The sequence below is a fragment of the Lotus japonicus genome, chromosome 3 (assembly GCF_012489685.1).
Source record: "Lotus japonicus ecotype B-129 chromosome 3, LjGifu_v1.2".
Lineage (NCBI taxonomy): Eukaryota > Viridiplantae > Streptophyta > Magnoliopsida > Fabales > Fabaceae > Lotus > Lotus japonicus.
In genome coordinates, this window is record NC_080043.1 from 19,260,063 (window position 1) to 19,280,132 (window position 20,070).

At 41.6% G+C, this 20,070-nt stretch overlaps 1 protein-coding gene across 1 annotated transcript; it reads right to left on the reverse strand.

The window, feature by feature from the left end:
* Positions 1 to 7,494: 7,494 nt before the first annotated feature.
* LOC130743727 (uncharacterized) lies at positions 7,495 to 19,809 on the reverse strand. The gene is made up of 4 exons (XM_057595955.1): positions 18,905 to 19,809; positions 10,606 to 11,106; positions 8,752 to 10,507; positions 7,495 to 8,688 (listed from the first exon to the last, which is right to left on the reverse strand). Exons 1-4 carry the CDS (start codon positions 19,807 to 19,809, stop codon positions 7,495 to 7,497), a joined length of 4,356 nt encoding a protein of 1,451 aa, XP_057451938.1.
* Between the last annotated feature and the right edge of the window lie 261 nt (positions 19,810 to 20,070).

A 20,070-nucleotide genomic window follows, 5' to 3' on the forward strand; every position in this document is an offset into this window, starting at 1 on the left:
TCAAATGCTTCATTTGCTCTGGGAGAACCTATGTCAGATGAAAAGCTTGTGAGGAAAATCTTGAGGTCTGTAACCAGCAAGTTTGCAATGAAGGTCACTGCTATTGAAGAAGCTCAAGATATCAGCAGTTTGAAAGTGGATGAGCTGATTGGTTCTCTGCAGACTTATGAGTTAAAGTTGGGTGAAAAACCTGAAAAGAAGACCAAAAGCATTGCTTTTGTATCCAACACCACTGAAGGAGATGATGCTGATAGTGAAAGTGAGAATCTATCTGAAGCTCTGGCTCTTCTTGCTAGAAAATTCAACAGAGCTCTAAGGAAGATAGACAGAAGGACTAGGCCAAATGTCCAGGACATTAAGTCAGACAACTATAAAACCTACAATTCCCAGCGAAAGGTCAAAGAAGAGGACAAATCAGGCCAAGACAAGGGTGTTCAGTGTCATGAATGTGAGGGTTATGGTCACATTAGATCTGAGTGTGCAACCTACTTGAGGATTTGGAAGAGACTTACAAAATCCTACATGTTAAATGGAAGGAAACTTGCAAACATCTGAAGGAGCAAGAAGATGAGATGAAACAAGTTAAGACTGAAAATGAAAACCTAAAGGAGACCATTGATAAACTGCAAGATGATTTGGATAAATGAAACTCAAAATTAAAGGATGTTGAAACTGTTGAAAAAGCCAAGCTTCTGTTAACCATAGCTGATCTTCAAGAGAAAGTAGCTACATTGACAGCCAAACTGGAAAATACCTACAAGTCAGTGCGTATGCTGAATAGTGGATCTAATATGCTTGAAGAGATTCTGGAAGAAACAAGCAAGCAAGGAAAGAGTGTTAAAGGCATTGGTTTCAGTTATCAGTCTGGGAGTAGAGGAAATCAGAAAGCATCAAGGAAGTTTGTAAGAGCTAAAGAAAACTCTGAGTTTAAAAACCCAGAGAACTATCAGATGTCAAGCCCGATGTCACAACATATGCCTCCACATCCTACTACTCAGAAGGCTACTGCTCAAATTCCATGGAGATGTCATTATTGTGGTAGGTTTGGTCACATTAAGCCCTACTGCTTCAAGCTATACGGATATCCTCAGATCCAGAAGGTTCTCAAGACATCTAAGAGAGCTTGGGTACCCAAAGGAGAAGTTTCATGTCTTATAGCACACACATCTTTTAGAGTCTCATCAAGTGAAGACTGGTATTTTGATAGTGGCTGCTCAAAACACATGACTGGGAATAAGGAGTATCTGGAAAATCTCAAGGAATACACCAATAAATCAGTCACCTTTGGAGATGGGGCTAAAGGAAAAATCAAAGGCATTGGGAAGTTGGTAAACACTGGATCTCCTAGTCTGAACAACGTTCTTCTTGTCAAGGGGTTGACAGCAAATCTAATCAGTATAAGTCAGTTGTGTGATCAAGATCTGGATGTGAAGTTTAGCAAGACTGAATGCATGGTTACCACTAGTGATCAAGAGATTGTGATGAGAGGTGTCAGGTCCAAAGACAATTGCTACATGTGGATTCCACAAAAGAAAGCCCAAGTGTCTAGATGTTTGATATCAAAAGTGGATGAGTTGAATCTATGGCACCAACGTTTAGGTCACATCAATCTCAAGAGTATGCAGAAAGTTATCTCTAAAGATGCTGTACGAGGGCTACCAAAACTGAAAATAGATGAAGAAAAGATATGTGGAGAATGCAAGATTGGAAAGCTGACCAAAACATCTCATGCAAAGCTTCAGCATCCAACTACAACAAAAGTCCTTGAACTTCTTCACATGGACTTGATGGGACCCATGCAGGTAGAAAGTCTAGGAGGTAAGAAATATGTTTATGTCTGTGTTGATGATTATTCCAGGTTCACATGGATTGACTTCATGAAGGAAAAATCAGAAACCTTTGACATATTCAGAAGGCTATGTCTGAAACTTCAAACTGAGAAGAATTGCTCTATAGTAAGAATCAGAAGTGATCATGGAAGAGAGTTTGAGAACTCCAAATTCTCTGACTTCTGTGATTCAGAAGGAATAAGCCATGAATTCTCAGCTCCAATTACACCTCAGCAGAATGGAATTGTTGAAAGGAAAAACAGGACTCTTCAAGAATCCACCAGGGTTATGCTTCATGCAAGGAAGATTTCCAACAAGTTCTGGGCAGAAGCCATGAACACAGCCTGTTACATTCACAATAGAGTAACCATTAGAGCTGAAACCACAGTCACTCTATATGAACTCTGGAAAGGAAGGAAGCCAACTGTGAAACACTTTCATATCTTTGGGAGTAAATGTTATATTCTGGCTGATCGTGAACAAAGAAGAAAGCTAGATCCTAAGAGTGATGAAGGAATTTTCATGGGATACTCTACAAACAGCAAAGCTTACAGAGTGTACAATTCCCGAACAAAGGTAATGATGGAATCTGTAAATGTCTCTATTGATGATCAACCAAATGAAAGAGAAGACACTGGTGCAACCGAAGATGATGATGGTCCACATGTCACAGCCGATGTCCCAACTATTGACCTCGACATTGAATCAGAAACCAGTTCTGATGAGCAAGATCACCAGATGACCCCTGCAAATAAAGCTCCATCGATCAGAATTCAAAAGAATCATCCTCAAGAGAATATTATTGGTGACCTCAAAGAAGGAGTTACTACCAGGGCTAGAAGCTACATTGCTCATGAATGTTTTATATCCAAGGTAGAACCCAAGAATGTCAAGGAGGCTCTGACAGATGAATACTGGATAAATGCTATGCAAGAAGAACTTGATCAATTCAGAAGAAATGAAGTATGGGATCTCATTCCTAGGCCTGAGGGAGTAAACATCATAGGAACCAAGTGGATTTTCAAGAACAAGTCAGATGAGAATGGTGTAGTAACTAGAAACAAAGCAAGACTGGTGGCTCAAGGATATACTCAGATTGAAGGAGTAGACTTTGATGAAACCTTTGCTCCAGTGGCTAGATTGGAATCCATAAGACTTTTGCTTGGTGTTGCTTGTCTTTTGAAGTTCAGATTATTCCAAATGGATGTTAAAAGTGCCTTTCTAAATGGTTATCTGAATGAGGAAGTTTATGTTGAACAGCCAAAGGGATTCACAGATCCACATCATCCTGAACATGTCTACAAACTCAAGAAAGCCCTGTATGGATTAAAACAGGCTCCTAGAGCTTGGTATGAACGCCTTACAGAGTTTCTGGTGAGCAATGGTTATTGCAAGGGAGGAATAGACAAGACATTATTTGTGAAAAATGAAAGAGGAAAACTCATGATTGCACAGATATATGTTGATGATATTGTGTTTGGTGGGATGTCGAACACGATGGTGGAACATTTTGTCCAACAAATGAAGTCAGAGTTTGAGATGAGCTTAGTTGGTGAATTGAACTATTTTCTGGGACTTCAGATCAAACAAATGGAAGACTCAATGTTTATTTCCCAGAGTAAGTATGCTAGGGGCATCATCAAGAAATTTGGACTTGAAAAATCTGGACATAAAAGGACTCCTGCCGCTACACATATCAAGCTGTCTAAAGACAATCAGGGAGAGGATGTTGATCAAAGCTTATATAGAAGCATGATTGGAAGCTTGTTGTACCTCACTGCTAGCAGACCTGACATTACCTTTGCTGTTGGTGCTTGTGCAAGATATCAAGCTGCTCCAAAGACCAGTCATCTCTTACAAGTGAAAAGAATCATTAAGTACATAAATGGTACTTGTGACTATGGGATTCTTTATACAAATGATACTAATTCTTCTCTTGTAGGGTATTGTGATGCAGATTGGGCAGGGAGTGCTGATGATAGAAAGAGTACATCTGGAGGGTGTTTCTTCTTTGGAAACAACTTAATTTCTTGGTTTAGCAAGAAGCAAAACTGCGTGTCTTTATCCACAGCTGAAGCTGAATATATAGCTGCTGGAAGCAGTTGTACTCAGCTTATTTGGATGAAGCAGATGCTCAAGGAATACGAAGTTGAGCAAGATGTCATGACATTGTACTGTGACAATTTGAGTGCTATCAATATTGCCAAGAACCCTATACAACATAGCAGAACCAAACACATAGATATCAGACATCACTTCATCAGGGAATTAGTGGAGGATAAAATTGTTACTTTGGAACATGTCCCCACAGAGAGACAATTGGCTGACATCTTTACCAAACCCTTAGATGCTGCTACATTTGACAAATTAAGAGGAAATCTTGGGATTTGCCTCTTCGAAGAAGCATAGCAATTAAAGCCCTTTTTCTGTCTAACGGCTAGTTTCCTCGTAACTACCATTAACTGCCGTTGTGACATCATTGCTTCCTTCTCACTCAACTGCTATATAATCATCACCAATGACTTCATCACATTCTCACCACAAGTTGCCAATCTTGCTCTAACAATTTCTGATTCTCATCACTTACATTTCTCTCAATTTCTTGTTTTTGTTCGTTTGCTTTACCAGTTCATCATGTCTTCAAGCAAGAAAGAGTCTGTGAAAGGAAAGATAGAGAGAACTGCTGGTGGTGCTAGGGTTATGGGTTTGCACACAAGTTCTTCCTCTCAATCTAAGAAGAACTCAAGAACTCCTTCCAAGAAGCACTACAAGTCTCGTGCAACCCCAATGCAAAACCCAGAAGCCCCTGTGCCTGAGGAAGTCTCCAATACTTCTGTCTCTGCAAATGTTGAAGACGATGTCGCGACATTGTCTGATAAGCCTGCCAAGGAAGTTTCACTCTCAAAGGATTCTTCCTCTTCATCCAAGAGTTCTGATTCCAAGGCTGCAAACTCAATGGATGTCTTGTCAGAGGAATCGATGAAGACCCCTCCCATTGTTCATGATGTCTCTGATGATGAAGATTCAGAGGATGTGCCTCTGGCGAGTGTTGCTGCCAGAATGCTTAAGCGAAGAAGAGCATCTGTTGAAGAAATCCCTGTTGTCAAGAAGAAGAAAACCAAGATCCCTACTGGATCTTCAAAATCAAGGGCAACCGATGCGTCACGGAAAGGCAAGCAGAAAGCTGTGGAATCATCAGGGAAGAAAGCCAAGAAGACTACTGGGAAAAAGCATAAAGGTTCCAGAATCGATTTGGAGACTGAATCAAATGTTGAAGGCGATGTCCTGGACATCACTGCCTCTGAGAAGAAAATGTTCTCTGGTAAGCGTATTCCCTCAGATATTCCTAATGTTCCTCTAGATAATGTGTCTATTCATGCTCCAGAAAATGCCTTCAAATGGAAATATGTCTATCAAAGACGTGTTGCTAAAGAAAGGGAGATTGATTCTGATGTGTTAGCCTGCAAAGAGATCATTGCCTTGATAGCAAAAGCAGGGTTGAGGCAGACTGTGATGAACATAGGAAAATGTTATGACAAGCTTGTGAAGGAATTTATTGTCAATCTCTCTGATGATGTTAATAATTCTGTCAGTCCTGAATTCAGGAAAGTTTTTGTCAGGGGTAAGTGTGTGAATTTCTCTCCTGCTATCATCAACCAAACCCTTGGAAGAAGTGTGGTTGAATTTGTTGAAGAAGAACTTTCTCTGGATACGGTTGCTGAGGAATTGACTGCTGGAAGAGTAAAGAAGTGGCCTGCTAAGAAGCTTCTGTCAACTGGGGTTCTGAGTGTGAAGTATGCTATTTTGAATAGGATTGGAGTGGTGAATTGGGTTCCCTCTAACCATACTTCTGCTGTTTCTGCTATGCTTGCCAAGCTTCTCTATCGCATTGGGACTGAAATTGCTTATGACTTTGGCAACTTTGTGTTTTCCCAAACTTTGAAGCATGCAGATACATGTGCAGTGAAACTCCCCATCTCTTTTCCTTCTTTACTGACTGCTATTATTCTGAAACAACATCCTAATATCCTCACTGTTGATGATGTTCCTGTGCCCAAAGGCCCTCCCATCACCTTGGACCAACGGTTGTTCCTGGACCCTCATGTCCTAGACATTGATCTACCATCCAGTAGGACATCTGTTCCTGCCTCTATGTCTGCCTCAGGCACTCACAGTGTCATTGCTGAACTTGAGGCCATTTCCAAGGAACTTCAAGAGACGATCAGGATTGCTGCTGCTAGGAAGATTAAGGTGGATGCTCTCATTCAAACTCTCCAGGGGGAAGTTGGTCGAGAGGGTGAGCATGCAGCTGATGCTGAGAGGGAAGGATCTGCAGAAAATGATGAGGAACACTATTTTTAGTTGGCCTTGGTTAAATTCTTTCCATCTTTGCCCAATTTGTGCTAAAAAGGGGGAGTAGTAGTTTGTTGTGGTTTGTTTTTTTTGAAGACTTGGTATTCTGGTTATGTTATGTAATAAGTATGCAGCTTTGTCAAGACAAGACCAGTTCAGGAGATATTTTATGTTCAAGTGTTCAAGTGCTACAAGCTAGCTTCTGTTCAAGTAGTACCAAGTGTGCTTGCTTAGTTTGTACTGTGTTGCATATGGGTTCTATATACTTTATGCAGTGTTTATTTGGATGCATCTTTTGAGGGGGAGTTCCTCCATGTTTTGGCTGTTGTGGATGCATTGGTTTGAGGGGGAGTATTTCTGCTGCTGACTCTGATGATTTTGATATTTTTTCCCTCTCTGGTAGTGAAGTTGTTTTTAGTCAAAATTTGACAAAGGGGGAGATTGTTGTTCCTTTGTTGTCATCAATTTTGTTAAAAACAACCTGATGTCCTAGCCGATGTTGTGACATCTGCCTTGATGAAGGCCAGGACATCCGCCCCTGCTGGCATGCAAGTGGGTCCCTTGTGGTTATGCTTTATGGTATGATCTGTGCTTACTTGAAGGTCAAGTAACTGTGTGTTGGGAGCCAGTTGCGGGTTGTTATTGTTGAAGCAAATCTGTGATTAAAAAGATTTGTTTCTATTTTTACTTGTTGATCACTCATATCAGATCTTGAAAGATTCTCTGCTGATATGAGTTGGATCAAAGTGTTCTTCAGCCCAAATAAACCCTAGCCGCCTCTGCTGAAGTATATATATTGACAAAGACCTGAAGCTTGAGGTTGATCGAGAGAATTACCTTGAAGATCAAGTGTTCTTAAGAGTGTAAGTTGTTCTTTGTCTTTGTTAGTTGTGAACTCGTCTTGCTCACTGATTCTATAAAGTGAGACTGAGTTCTGTGTTGTGTTTGAGTGTCAAACAAACTCTGTGTTATTGTTGTTCACCAATCACTGTGGCAGTGATTGAGGAAAAGTGAGAGGGGCTCTCATACTTAGGCTGTGGTTCTAAGTAGAATACCACTGGGTAGATTAGGTTAAGAACAATGAACTTTATGTGTTCATGTGGGTCTGTAATACCTAGTTCTTGAGATAGTGGAATTCCTTTTCATTGGGCGAAAGCTAACCAGACGTAGGTGTAGTTTCACCGAACTGGGTTAACAACTTCCTGTGTCTTGTTTCTTTTTAGTTGTTTGTTGTTTTGTGTTCAGGTCTTTCAGTTGTATGATGTTCTAATCGATTGTCCCAGCATCGTGCAGGACATTTGTTCTAAGGGATCTAGAATTTCAGGTTCCAACAAATGCGGTCTGGTCCAATGTTAGTTGCCGGAGGAGGCATGGCAACAATCTCTGAGAATAAATCAGGCGGAATGAGGTTCTGGAAGAGAGCAAATCTCCACAACCCGCGATCAAAGTCAAAATAATCCGCCACAGACTTGATAGCATCGACGGGTGAAATTTCTGATATGGCACAATTAATCAAGATAGAGCCTGAGAAAACCCAAGAGTCATACCAGAAACGAACGGAGGAACCACTACCAATTCTCCAACGAAGGTTTTTATCCACATCCGGCCAAGTAACTCTAATAGCACGCCAAACATGAGACTCACGACTCTTACGTTGCACCACTGGGAAATGATCAGTACCACACGAATACTTACCACGAAGAACCCTAGCCCAAAGCGCATCTGGGGTCGATACCAAACCCCAACCAAGCTTCATAACAAGAGACTTATTAAAATCATGCATCCTGCGGAGGCCTAGACCACCATTCTGCTTAGGGCAACAGAGCTTGGCCCATGCAATAGAGTGAGCACCATTAGGTCTATCCGTGGAACCCCAGATGAAATCTCTCTGAATTTTTTCAAGTTTACCACACACTGTCTTAGGCAGAAGACAAGTTTGCATACTATATGTACGGAGGGCAGCAATAACAGATTTAGTGAGAGTAACCCTACCTGCAAAGTTTAACATCTGGGATCTCCAAGATGAGAGACGAGTCTGAGTTCTATCAAGAATATACTGGTAGCTAGAGGAGGTCACCCTCTTATGGGCTAGAGGGACTCCCAGATATTTACCCAAATCAGACGTCAGGGAAATTCCTGATAGATCCGAGAGCTGTCTAGACACTGCTGACCCCACGTTCTTGGAAATCATCAAGCGAGTCTTGGGGATACTAACTTTCATCCCTGAAGCACTACAGAAACCATTCAGGCACCCCATAATGCACTCCATTTGGTCCAAAGTAGCTTCACCAAAGAGAAGGAGATCATCTGCAAAGAAAAGATGAGAGATAGGTGGTCCATTCCTTGAGAGCTTAATTGGTTTCCAAGCTCCAGAAGACACTGCATCACCAATACTATGGGCCAGTCTTTCCATGCAGAGGACGAAAAGATAAGGGGATAGGGGGTCTCCTTGTCTCAAGCCTCGTTGAGGGGTGAAAGAAGACGATCTACCCCCATTAAACGCAACCTAGAACCTGCAAGAAGAGACACAAGACATAATCAAACTGCATAAGTGATCTCCAAGACCAACCAGTCTTAAAGTCTCATGCAAGAAAGACCAATTCAATCTATCATATGCTTTTTCCAGGTCCACCTTAATCGCAATCCATCCAAGTCTCCTTTTCAAGAAGCGCATGGAGTGGAAAACCTCTTGGGCAATAACAATGTTGTCAGAACTATGTCTTCCCGGAACAAAGCTACACTGGTTAGGTGAAACAAGATCCCCCATAATCCTTCTCAATCTATTAGTGATCATTTTGGTGACAGTTTTATAGATCACGTTACATAGAGAGATCGGACGATACTGAGTAATACGCTCGGGGGCATCAACCTTGGGCACAAGAACCAGGAGCGTGTCATTCACCAAGCTAACTTGGGAAGAGTCGTCAAAGCAATGGAGAACAAATCTGGTCACCGTGTCCCCCACATGCTCCCACTGAGATTGGAAGAACACGGCCTGAAGGCCATCAGGACCAGGCGCTTTCAACGGGCCCATACTAAAGATAGCATCCTTAACCTCTGCACCACTAAACCCAGCCTGGATGAAATTCATTGCCCTAACTGAGATAGCTGGGAACGTACACGAGGTGGAGAGAGAAGACGCCCCACCCTCATCCATAAAGCCATGGCGGAAAAAATTGACTGTATAGTCCTGGAGCACATCAAAATCAGTTAACAAGTTACCATTTTCATCAATGAGTGCTTCAATCTTATTCCTCTTGCGACGGATAAGAGTAGCTGTGTGGAAAAATTTCGAATTCCTGTCCCCAAATTGGAACCAGAGGCATCTTGATTTTTGGGCCCAAAATAATTCCTCCTGTAGCAGAACAGTATGGTATTCTTTCCATAGTTTCTTCTGTAAGTTATCCAATCCACGATCAAAGGCCATGTTGAGGCGATTGTTCACCCCCTCCAGACGTTTCATGATGCGCCGCTTCCTATGGAAGATTTGGCCGAAGACATCATCATTCCAGGTGACAGCAGCATTCCTGAATTTGTCAACATTCGATACCCAATCCTCCCCTGGATCCCAAGAGTCAGCCATTAACCTGGGGAAGTCTTCATGAGTGAGCCATCCAGCTTGAAACCGGAAAGGCCTTGAGAAAGCACGATGATCAACAATCCCGGACACAGCAAGCAAGAGAGGCTTGTGGTCAGATTTCAACTGAGGGAGATGGAGCACCACTGATTCAGGAAAAGTATGGAGCCACTGAGGGTTACACACTCCTCTATCAATCCTTTCTTTCACCCCTCTACCCTCCCAAGTAAAGGGAGGGCCTTTAAAACCCATGTCTGACAACCCACAGGAGAAGAGACAAGATATAAATTTTTGCATGGACTGAAGATTTAAACCGGCACCACCACACTTGTCTGAAGCTTCCTGGTAGGCATTAAAGTCTCCAATAGCGATCCAAGGGGTATCCGGAGCCGGAGTGGTAGACACAAGATTGGCCCAGAGGGTATCACGCATGCTAGCTTGAGGACTACCATAAACAAAGGTAGCCAAAGCCACCTCAGAATTATCAAGGAAGAAGACTTTGGTATGAACATACTGGCGGTGAGAGACTAAGATATCCAACCTAAGAACATTAGTATCCCAGAACAGCCAAATGCCCCCAGAAAACCCAACCGCATCCTCAATGTGGATACCTTGGAAGTCAAGCTTCCTAGCAAGAGCCTTAGCTTTGGCACCACTTACCCTAGTTTCAAAGAGGGCAACACAGGAGATAGAATGTCTACTGACAAGGTCCTTCATTAACAGAGGGAAACCTTTAGCACCCGCACCTCTAACATTCCAACATAAAAAATTCATCATCATAAACACCGGAGTGAGGGGGGACAAGAGCCACAACACTAAGTTGTGCGTTTGGAAGAGCCTGGGGACAGGCTTCTCTCCCGTTCACGCCGGAACTCGTCCACATCACCACCAAACAAATAGTCCTTGGTTTGAGATTTCTTCTCTTTACTGAGGATGCCTCCAAGAATCACTGGACGGGCAGCCACTGGGGGAGAATTAGAATTAATAATCGCACCAGAGCCCTTCCCACGTGCTCTCTTTTTTACAGAATTTAGGGAATTGGAGGTTTCCTGGTGAACAGTGCTAGTTTTGTTCACTCCCATGCCAGCTGCGGACCCCACATGTTGGTCCTTGCCACCTGGACAATTCATCGTGGCTGTCACATTAATATCCAAAGGAATATCCAGTGCACTAATTGTAGGAGCATCTGCCACCTTAATGTTCACATTATTCTCCAACAGTTGTTGACTAGTAGGTCCATTCTCAATCATGGGCTCATCATTGATTGCTATCACCTCATCAACATCTAGGGAATTCTCCACATTTTTAGCGTTACTGGACTCCCCCTGATTCCGCAGAGCATCAAACCTGGAGCCATTATTCAAATTCGAATTAGACCCCTTAATTAGGCCCTTAGATTTCGCCTGATTCCCTCCTTTCCTTTTTTCTTTCTTCACGATCATCCAATCGCCGAACGTGTAAGACCCAAGTTTTTAAGCTTAGAATAAGTGGAAGAGATTTCCATTTACGATTAGGCTTGATGTATCGTGAAAGGAAACCTGAACAAGAGTTTACCAAATGAAATAAATTTATGAAGGAGAAAGTTCAGGAAAAGTCAAAGGATCGTATCGAAGTCGATAAAAGTTATAGCACGATCGTTATACGCTTAAACCTAGGTCAGAAACCCTAATATATAGCTAATTTTCATTTATAGGCACGATGGAAGTTAATTCCAAAAATCTTCAGAGAAATGTTAGAACTTCTCTTTTTCCATATATCACAATCGTTTCGAGGCGAAACTCTAGGATCTACGAACGTCCGATTCCAATCATCGGAAGTTTGCCGAAACCGAAACCCTGGTATTTCAAAACCCTAGAAATTCTTGACAATGAAGACTTTTTCTATTCAGAGCTTCAAATGAATATTCCACTCGCGTACACCCATTTCTCTTGATGATTTCAATCTTTCTTCAGAAGGAAGTTTTCCATTCCGACATTCGATGCAAAAAGCAACTTATCGGGTAAAATAGTTTTATACCGACTATGCATTAGTTGCCAAAAATACAAGGAGACATCTTTTTAGTTTTGGAATTCTTTCGCCGAAACATATCCTAGAATTCACGGAGAATGACGCCGGAAAAATCAGATTCGCGAAACTTTCATTTTCCCGCGAATTTCCATCATCTATATGTAGCAAACAAGTGAGAAAAAAACACAAAACTCCTCCATTTTCTCTCCTCAAGGCCGCGAGTTCATCCAAGGAAGAAGGAAGAAGAATTTTCTTCATTTCTTGCTTGATCGTTGATCCGTTAGTTGCTGCTTCAAGGTTTCGAGGTATAGTCGCTAATCCTTACCTCTGATCGCTTTTTCCATAGCTTTTCTGTAGACTTTTCTGAGCTGATAGTTTATGGGTTTTTGCAAAACTATCCTGAATCTTTCATTTCTGATTCTAAACCTCTTCTATATGTGCCCAAGATCACTTCTGCCGGATTAGATTTTCCGTTATGTCGCCGGAATTCCGCCGGAATCAATTTTAGCCTTAAATACCCATTTTTGGAGTTTTTGAGGTAAAGCTTCAACCTTTAGGCTAAAAACTATCGCCTTAGCTTAGTGTTAGTAGGATTAGTTGTCATAAACGTCGTTAGTAACGTCCCTGCAAAATTTGGTTTTTGGGATTTCAGTTTTGAAATTTCTAAGTTAAAAATCATGACCAAAATACCCCTGCGACAGTTTTTGATCCGATAATTTTTCCGAGTTCAGAATACCCTTAGTTACGGCTAATGAAAGCATAGGAACCAAGTTTGATCGAAGAAAAATCGAGCCCCACAATTGTGAAAAGTGGCCGAGCCCTATAGGGGAGGATGGGGAAAATTCCTTTTCCGAAAAATTGTCCTTTCGCGCTAGATTATCGTACCTCGGAGTATGAACTACTTCGTGTAACCTTAGTGAGCATTGATAGCTTAGTTTCCGATAGATTTTGATAGAATTCTGTGGTTTTACTTTAAAGGTTCTTTTGAAGAATTTCCTGAAGATCAAGGAGCTCATTGTGAAGGAACGTTTGAGGAGAACGCTGGAATAACTAGAGGTAAGGGCAACTTACCTTACTAGCTAATGCTTTAGGTGTCGACGCATTCGACTTGATTTACTGTTTATGCACTTTTTTGTGTATGATTGGGAAAATGTTTTCTGAAGCTTCGGCTGACAATGTAGATGATGCATCTACTACTATGTTTTTGAGATTGACATACATGCTATGTGCTATGTGGGTAATCTAGGATGTGTGGTGCATGATTTATATGCTAAGTGCTACGTGTTTAGTCTGAGATGTATTGTTATATGACATGTTTGATGACGGTGATGATTTAAACTAGGTCTTGTACTCATATCTGTGATTCTGAGTAGTGAGAATAGCGGGCAGGTCATGCCGATTTTATTTTGAGAGTTTTGAGAAAGTTCGATAGGACGAATGAGATTCGGGCCTTGTTATGGTGTTTATGGATCGAGACATTCTCTGGAGTCATTTGGGATTTGGAGATCCCGGGAACTTATAAGATTCGCGATAAGATTAAAAGGATCTCATTTTGTAAAGAAAACTCATAAGACATTAAACAACCTCTAAAATCTTCAAATAATGATAATAAACTCGAAAGGAAGCTTAGGATGAAGATCTTAGTTTTGGAAAACGAGAAGTGTCGTCGGATCCAAGTGTTGAGAAAGTTGAGAAGTTTTGAGTATGTTGATACTCTTGTGCTGTGGGAGCAGTTATGTCGTTGGGCTATCCGAGGGATAAGCCGGGAGACTGATAGTTTTCGAGTATGTCGATACTCTTTGCTCGCTGAGCAGCTTTTGACCATCGGATGGAGATGAGTCGGATGATTCGAGGAATCATCATGAGTTAAGTTTATGCCTTCGGGTACAGTTTATGCCTTCGGGTACAGTTATGCCTTCGGGTACAGTTTATGCCTTCGGGTACAGTTTATGCCTTCGGGTACAGTTATGCTTTCGGGTACAGTTTATGCCTTCGGGTACAGTTTATGCCTTCGGGTACAGTTTATACCTTCGGGTAATTCGGACATCGACGGGGGATACGATCGACCGTGAGGTTAGGATCGACCTGTTGATTGTCGGGCATAGCGGAGGGAAAAGTCGACCCGCAGGGTTAGGACTGATCCGGCTATGTCAAGGTTGTAAGTGACACTCGGGGTGTTACATTGTGGTATCAGAGCTTGTCGAGTCTTTCGGGAGTTGTTGGGGAATAGGTCTTCTGTGCTAGGTTGTGTGACTCTGCAAAGAGTGAAAATTGATTGTCTGCAAGCGATTTTTCGCTTTGAATTGATTGAAGTTATTGCTTAATCATACTGTATAGTTGTGCCAGAGACTATCTTGTGATAAGTACCAACTGTTTGTTTAACTAAGCATATGATGGTAAGCCCTGACCGAATGGCTTAACTATAGAAGTTACACGAGGTTTAGAATAACCCACTAAGCCTAGAAAGTAGTATTGCGCCGATGCGATTATAAGGAAGGTAGAAGCCGAAGAATGAATCTCAGAGAGATTCCTCATGGATAGTATACGTATGATGTCGAGGGTGTGTAGTTCCGTAGCGACATCACTGAAGATTTATCATCAGGGTGTATGTGACCACTAGATGATAGGAAACTCATTGACTGTTCCAGTGGGCTTTTTCTAGATTTCCACCTTCGATGTATTAGGCCTGATCAACTTAATATTGAGGGGGTGATATTCAGAATCACAGCTGGCTATGGACTTTGATAGAAGGATTGGTAAGATTAACTTGAGTTGATCGAAGATTAGTTGAGTTTGGGAGGAAAAGGTTCTCATTAAGTATAAGTTCTCTTGCGAAGGAGATATAGTTTGAAGAAATGGATATTCATTTAGGAAGCATTGAAGAATTAACGGACATTAGAGGTCCAAACTTGGTGAAGGTTCAGGTTTTAAGTCTATGAATTGTTGTCTTAAGTTTCTAGGACTCGAAGTTGGTTAGAATTTGATAGAGAGATTAAGAAGTTGATTGACGAGATGGTGATCAAGTTACAGAAAAGGGAAGTGTTAGTATTAAGATGAACACTTGAGGTTGTCATATTTGGACAAGTTGCTTAAAGTCTAAGAGTGAATGAAACTTGTTATGGATTTCGGTGATACAAGCTAGAGATTAGCGAGTGAATTTTGCTAAGTGGAATGAGAATCTTAGGGTAAAGATTGACTTCAGAAGCTGGAGATCATATTCGAGTAAGAGTTTTAGTGGTGTTATCATTGATGATGGTAGTTAAACCTCGGCAAGTTGAAAGATGATATGTCTGTTGAGACGCCGTTGGTCAACATTGAGACTAGAAGAGTGAAACAATCGAAGGGAAAGCAGAGTGCTTTAGTAAGAGTTATTTGGAACAAAGACACAGACGATGCCATATGGGAGTTAGAGGAAAAGATCAAGAACAATAGTCAGAGCTTTTACTGAACCCTAAGTTTCGAGGACGAAACTTTCTTTTTGGAGGGTAGTAATGTAAGACCCAAGTTTTTAAGCTTAGAATAAGTGGAAGAGATTTCCATTTACGATTAGGCTTGATGTATCGTGAAAGGAAACCTGAACAAGAGTTTACCAAATGAAATAAATTTATGAAGGAGAAAGTTCAGGAAAAGTCAAAGGATCGTATCGAAGTCGATAAAAGTTATAGCACGATCGTTATACGCTTAAACCTAGGTCAGAAACCCTAATATATAGCTAATTTTCATTTATAGGCACGATGGAAGTTAATTCCAAAAATCTTTAGAGAAATGTTAGAACTTCTCTTTTTCCATATATCACAATCGTTTCGAGGCGAAACTCTAGGATCTACGAACGTCCGATTCCAATCATCGGAAGTTTGCCGAAACCGAAACCCTGGTATTTCAAAACCCTAGAAATTCTTGACAATGAAGACTTTTTCTATTCAGAGCTTCAAATGAATATTCCACTCGCGTACACCCATTTCTCTTGATGATTTCAATCTTTCTTCAGAAGGAAGTTTTCCATTCCGACATTCGATGCAAAAAGCAACTTATCGGGTAAAATAGTTTTATACCGACTATGCATTAGTTGCCAAAAATACAAGGAGACATCTTTTTAGTTTTGGAATTCTTTCGCCGAAACATATCCTAGAATTCACGGAGAATGACGCCGGAAAAATCAGATTCGCGAAACTTTCATTTTCCCGCGAATTTCCATCTTCTATATGTAGCAAACAAGTGAGAAAAAAACACAAAACTCCTCCATTTTCTCTCCTCAAGGCCGCGAGTTCATCCAAGGAAGAAGGAAGAAGAATTTTCTTCATTTCTTGCTTGATCGTTGATCCGTTAGTTGCTGCTTCAAGGTTTCGAGGTATAGTCGCTAATCCTTACCTCTGATCGCTTTTTCCATAGCTTTTCTGTAGACTTTTCTGAGCTGATAGTTTATGGGTTTTTGCAAAACTATCCTGAATCTTTCATTTCTGATTCTAAACCTCTTCTATATGTGCCCAAGATCACTTCTGCCGGATTAGATTTTCCGTTATGTCGCCGGAATTCCGCCGGAATCAATTTTTGCCTTAAATACCCATTTTTGGAGTTTTTGAGGTAAAGCTTCAACCTTTAGGCTAAAAACTATCGCCTTAGCTTAGTGTTAGTAGGATTAGTTGTCATAAACGTCGTTAGTAACGTCCCTGCAAAATTTGGTTTTTGGGATTTCAGTTTTGAAATTTCTAAGTTAAAAATCATGACCAAAATACCCCTGCGACAGTTTTTGATCCGATAATTTTTTCGAGTTCAGAATACCCTTAGTTACGGCTATTGAAAGCATAGGAACCAAGTTTGATCGAAGAAAAATCGAGCCCCACAATTGTGAAAAGTGGCCGAGCCCTATAGGGGAGGAGGGGGAAAATTCCTTTTCCGAAAACTTGTCCTTTCGCGCTAGATTATCGTACCTCGGAGTATGAACTACTTCGTGTAACCTTAGTGAGCATTGATAGCTTAGTTTCCGATAGATTTTGATAGAATTCTGTGGTTTTACTTTAAAGGTTCTTTTGAAGAATTTCCTGAAGATCAAGGAGCTCATTGTGAAGGAACGTTTGAGGAGAACGCTGGAATAACTAGAGGTAAGGGCAACTTACCTTACTAGCTAATGCTTTAGGTGTCGACGCATTCGACTTGATTTACTGTTTATGCACTTGTTTGTGTATGATTGGGAAAATGTTTTCTGAGGCTTCGGCTGACAATGTAGATGATGCATCTACTACTATGTTTTTGAGATTGACATACATGCTATGTGCTATGTGGGTAATCTAGGATGTGTGGTGCATGATTTATATGCTAAGTGCTACGTGTTTAGTCTGAGATGTATTGTTATATGACATGTTTGATGACGGTGATGATTTAAACTAGGTCTTGTACTCATATCTGTGATTCTGAGTAGTGAGAATAGCGGGCAGGTCATGCCGATTTTATTTTGAGAGTTTTGAGAAAGTTCGATAGGACGAATGAGATTCGGGCCTTGTTATGGTGTTTATGGATCGAGACATTCTCTGGAGTCATTTGGGATTTGGAGATCCCGGGAACTTATAAGATTCGCGATAAGATTAAAAGGATCTCATTTTGTAAAGAAAACTCATAAGACATTAAACAACCTCTAAAATCTTCAAATAATGATAATAAACTCGAAAGGAAGCTTAGGATGAAGATCTTAGTTTTGGAAAACGAGAAGTGTCGTCGGATCCAAGTGTTGAGAAAGTTGAGAAGTTTTGAGTATGTTTATACTCTTGTGCTGTGGGAGCAGTTATGTCGTTGGGCTATCCGAGGGATAAGCCGGGAGACTGATAGTTTTCGAGTATGTCGATACTCTTTGCTCGCTGAGCAGCTTTTGACCATCGGATGGAGATGAGTCGGATGATTCGAGGAATCATCATGAGTTAAGTTTATGCCTTCGGGTACAGTTATGCCTTCGGGTACAGTTTATGCCTTCGGGTACAGTTATGCCTTCGGGTACAGTTTATGCCTTCGGGTACAGTTTATACCTTCGGGTAATTTGGACATCGACGGGGGATATGATCGACCGTGAGGTTAGGATCGACCTGTTGATTGTCGGGCATAGCGGAGGGAAAAGTCGACCCGCAGGGTTAGGACTGATCCGGCTATGTCAAGGTTGTAAGTGACACTCGGGGGTTATGGTCGACACAATGCCAGTGTTAGGACCGACTCAAACGTGCCCAGCCTACTCTTTCCGGAATCGTCGAGATTGACGTTGCATTGACATATCATGCACTCTAATTATATTCGTTGGGGATTTGGATGAGTAGATGTTAATAAATATCGTATGTGCTTTGATGATTGAATTGTACTAGAGATTTGATAACATGCTATGTTTAAACCTTAGGGTAGACAATGCAGAACTTATATGTATATAGACAACATATATATATATACCCCTTATACTTTATCTGGTGTCTTGTATTCTCTATCCTATATTCCGTAAGTTGACCCTTGCACGTGCTACCTGTGTTTGGGGGGCTATGTATGCCCTTTTTGTCAGATGTCGTTGGTGGATTCTTCCGTGATTCCTCGTCGTTCGGGGAAGACCCGGAGCGAAATGACTACTATTGAGCCTTCGACGTGGACCCGGACTTCATGCATGACCAGATGGGAGTCGATGATGGAAGTATGGGGGATGGGTGATTAGAGTCTATTAAGGTTGGGTGTTAGTGTCCTAGCTCTGACTTATTCTTATTTTTGAGGGCTTGTGTTGCTGACACTTGACCTAACATTTTGGGATTGTACATTTTGCCTACGGGCGTTACACTTTTCTACTTTCCGTCATTGGAGGTTACTCGTGACGAGGTCTCTATTTACAGCGGGGGATGCTATATATATTGTATATTAGTTCTGTTGCCTTTCGCATTTGGGTTTTATTTAATTCAGTCTTGTCTTAGTTATTATCAAAAAAAAAATATTTACGTTTTTCCGCATTAAGTTTACTTTTGGTTACTAAAGTGACGCCACCGAAATCGGGGTGTTACAGAACGGCTGTGGTTCCACCGCCGGGGACGGGGACACCGGCTGAGCCACCGTGTTCTCCCCCTGGGTAGCCACCACACCTTGGGCTAAGTTAGCGAGCGGGCATTTTTCCTGGCGGTGACCAAACCTACCGCAATGGAAACAGATCAGATTCAAGCCTTCATATTCCACATTGTAGGTTTGATCATTCATGGTGAACTTTGCTACTAGTGCTTTCCTAAGATCAACCTCCACACAAATTCTCGCAAAACGGCAGCGTTCATTGCCAATATTGGACTGCCCACCATCCTTAGCTACTTTCATGGTATGGTCATCAATCCTCACCATGCGACCCAAGTTGTTTCCAATTCGCCAGAGGAAACACTTGCCATAAAATTCAACAGGGAATTTAGGGATGCGAACCCAGACAGCAACCTTCCCTGGGATCCCCTCCTCCGGCACAAAACCTGGCTTCCATTGTTGGATGACTAGGTAGTGTCCCATTATCACCCAAGGGCCACCGTTGAACACATGGCCATAGTCTGCAGCATTACTGAATCGAATGATGTAGAATTCGTTATCCAGATCGATCACCTCCATATCCCCCATCGGCTGCCAGAGGCGCTCCAAACGAATCCTGAGAAGGCTGAGCCCCAGTTTCTTGCCCAAGAGCTTGACGATGATCGCCTTACGCCATGGCTTGCATGCTTCCTTCAGTTCCCGTTTGGTAATCTTGATCACCGGGAAGAGGGGATCTTGTTGGACGTTGTCCTCCATATCCTCATCCCCTTCCTCCACTTCCTCAGCATCCTCATCGACATCAGATCCTGAGTTATCAATATAAGCATCCTCCTCATCCTCATCCCGGTTACTCCCGTTGATACCAACACAGATATCTTTGTAGGAAATAACTCTCCGAGATAGGACTGGAGTGGCTTGTTGGTCACCCGGTTGTTGCTGTTTTGCTTTAAACGTGCTCCGCCGGAGATTGTCGAGTTCCTCCGGCGATGCCCCCTCGCTCGCAGCGCTCTCATGTGTTTTTTCTTTCGTCATACCAATTCCAGTTCAGTGCCTTCTGGTCCTCTCCCTTTCGCGATTGAATTTCTTTTTCTAAGTTAGTATTTCAAAATCTCATTATATTTTTCATATTAAATATGATAATAGTTTTAAGAAAAAATATTTAATACTCCATTAATATTTAATACTTGATAATTTATAAGATATATTAAATCTATTTAAGATTCTTATAAAAAAAATAGGTTTAATACATCAGAAGACCCCTGTAATTGTAAAGGGAATCAAATTCAGGACCTA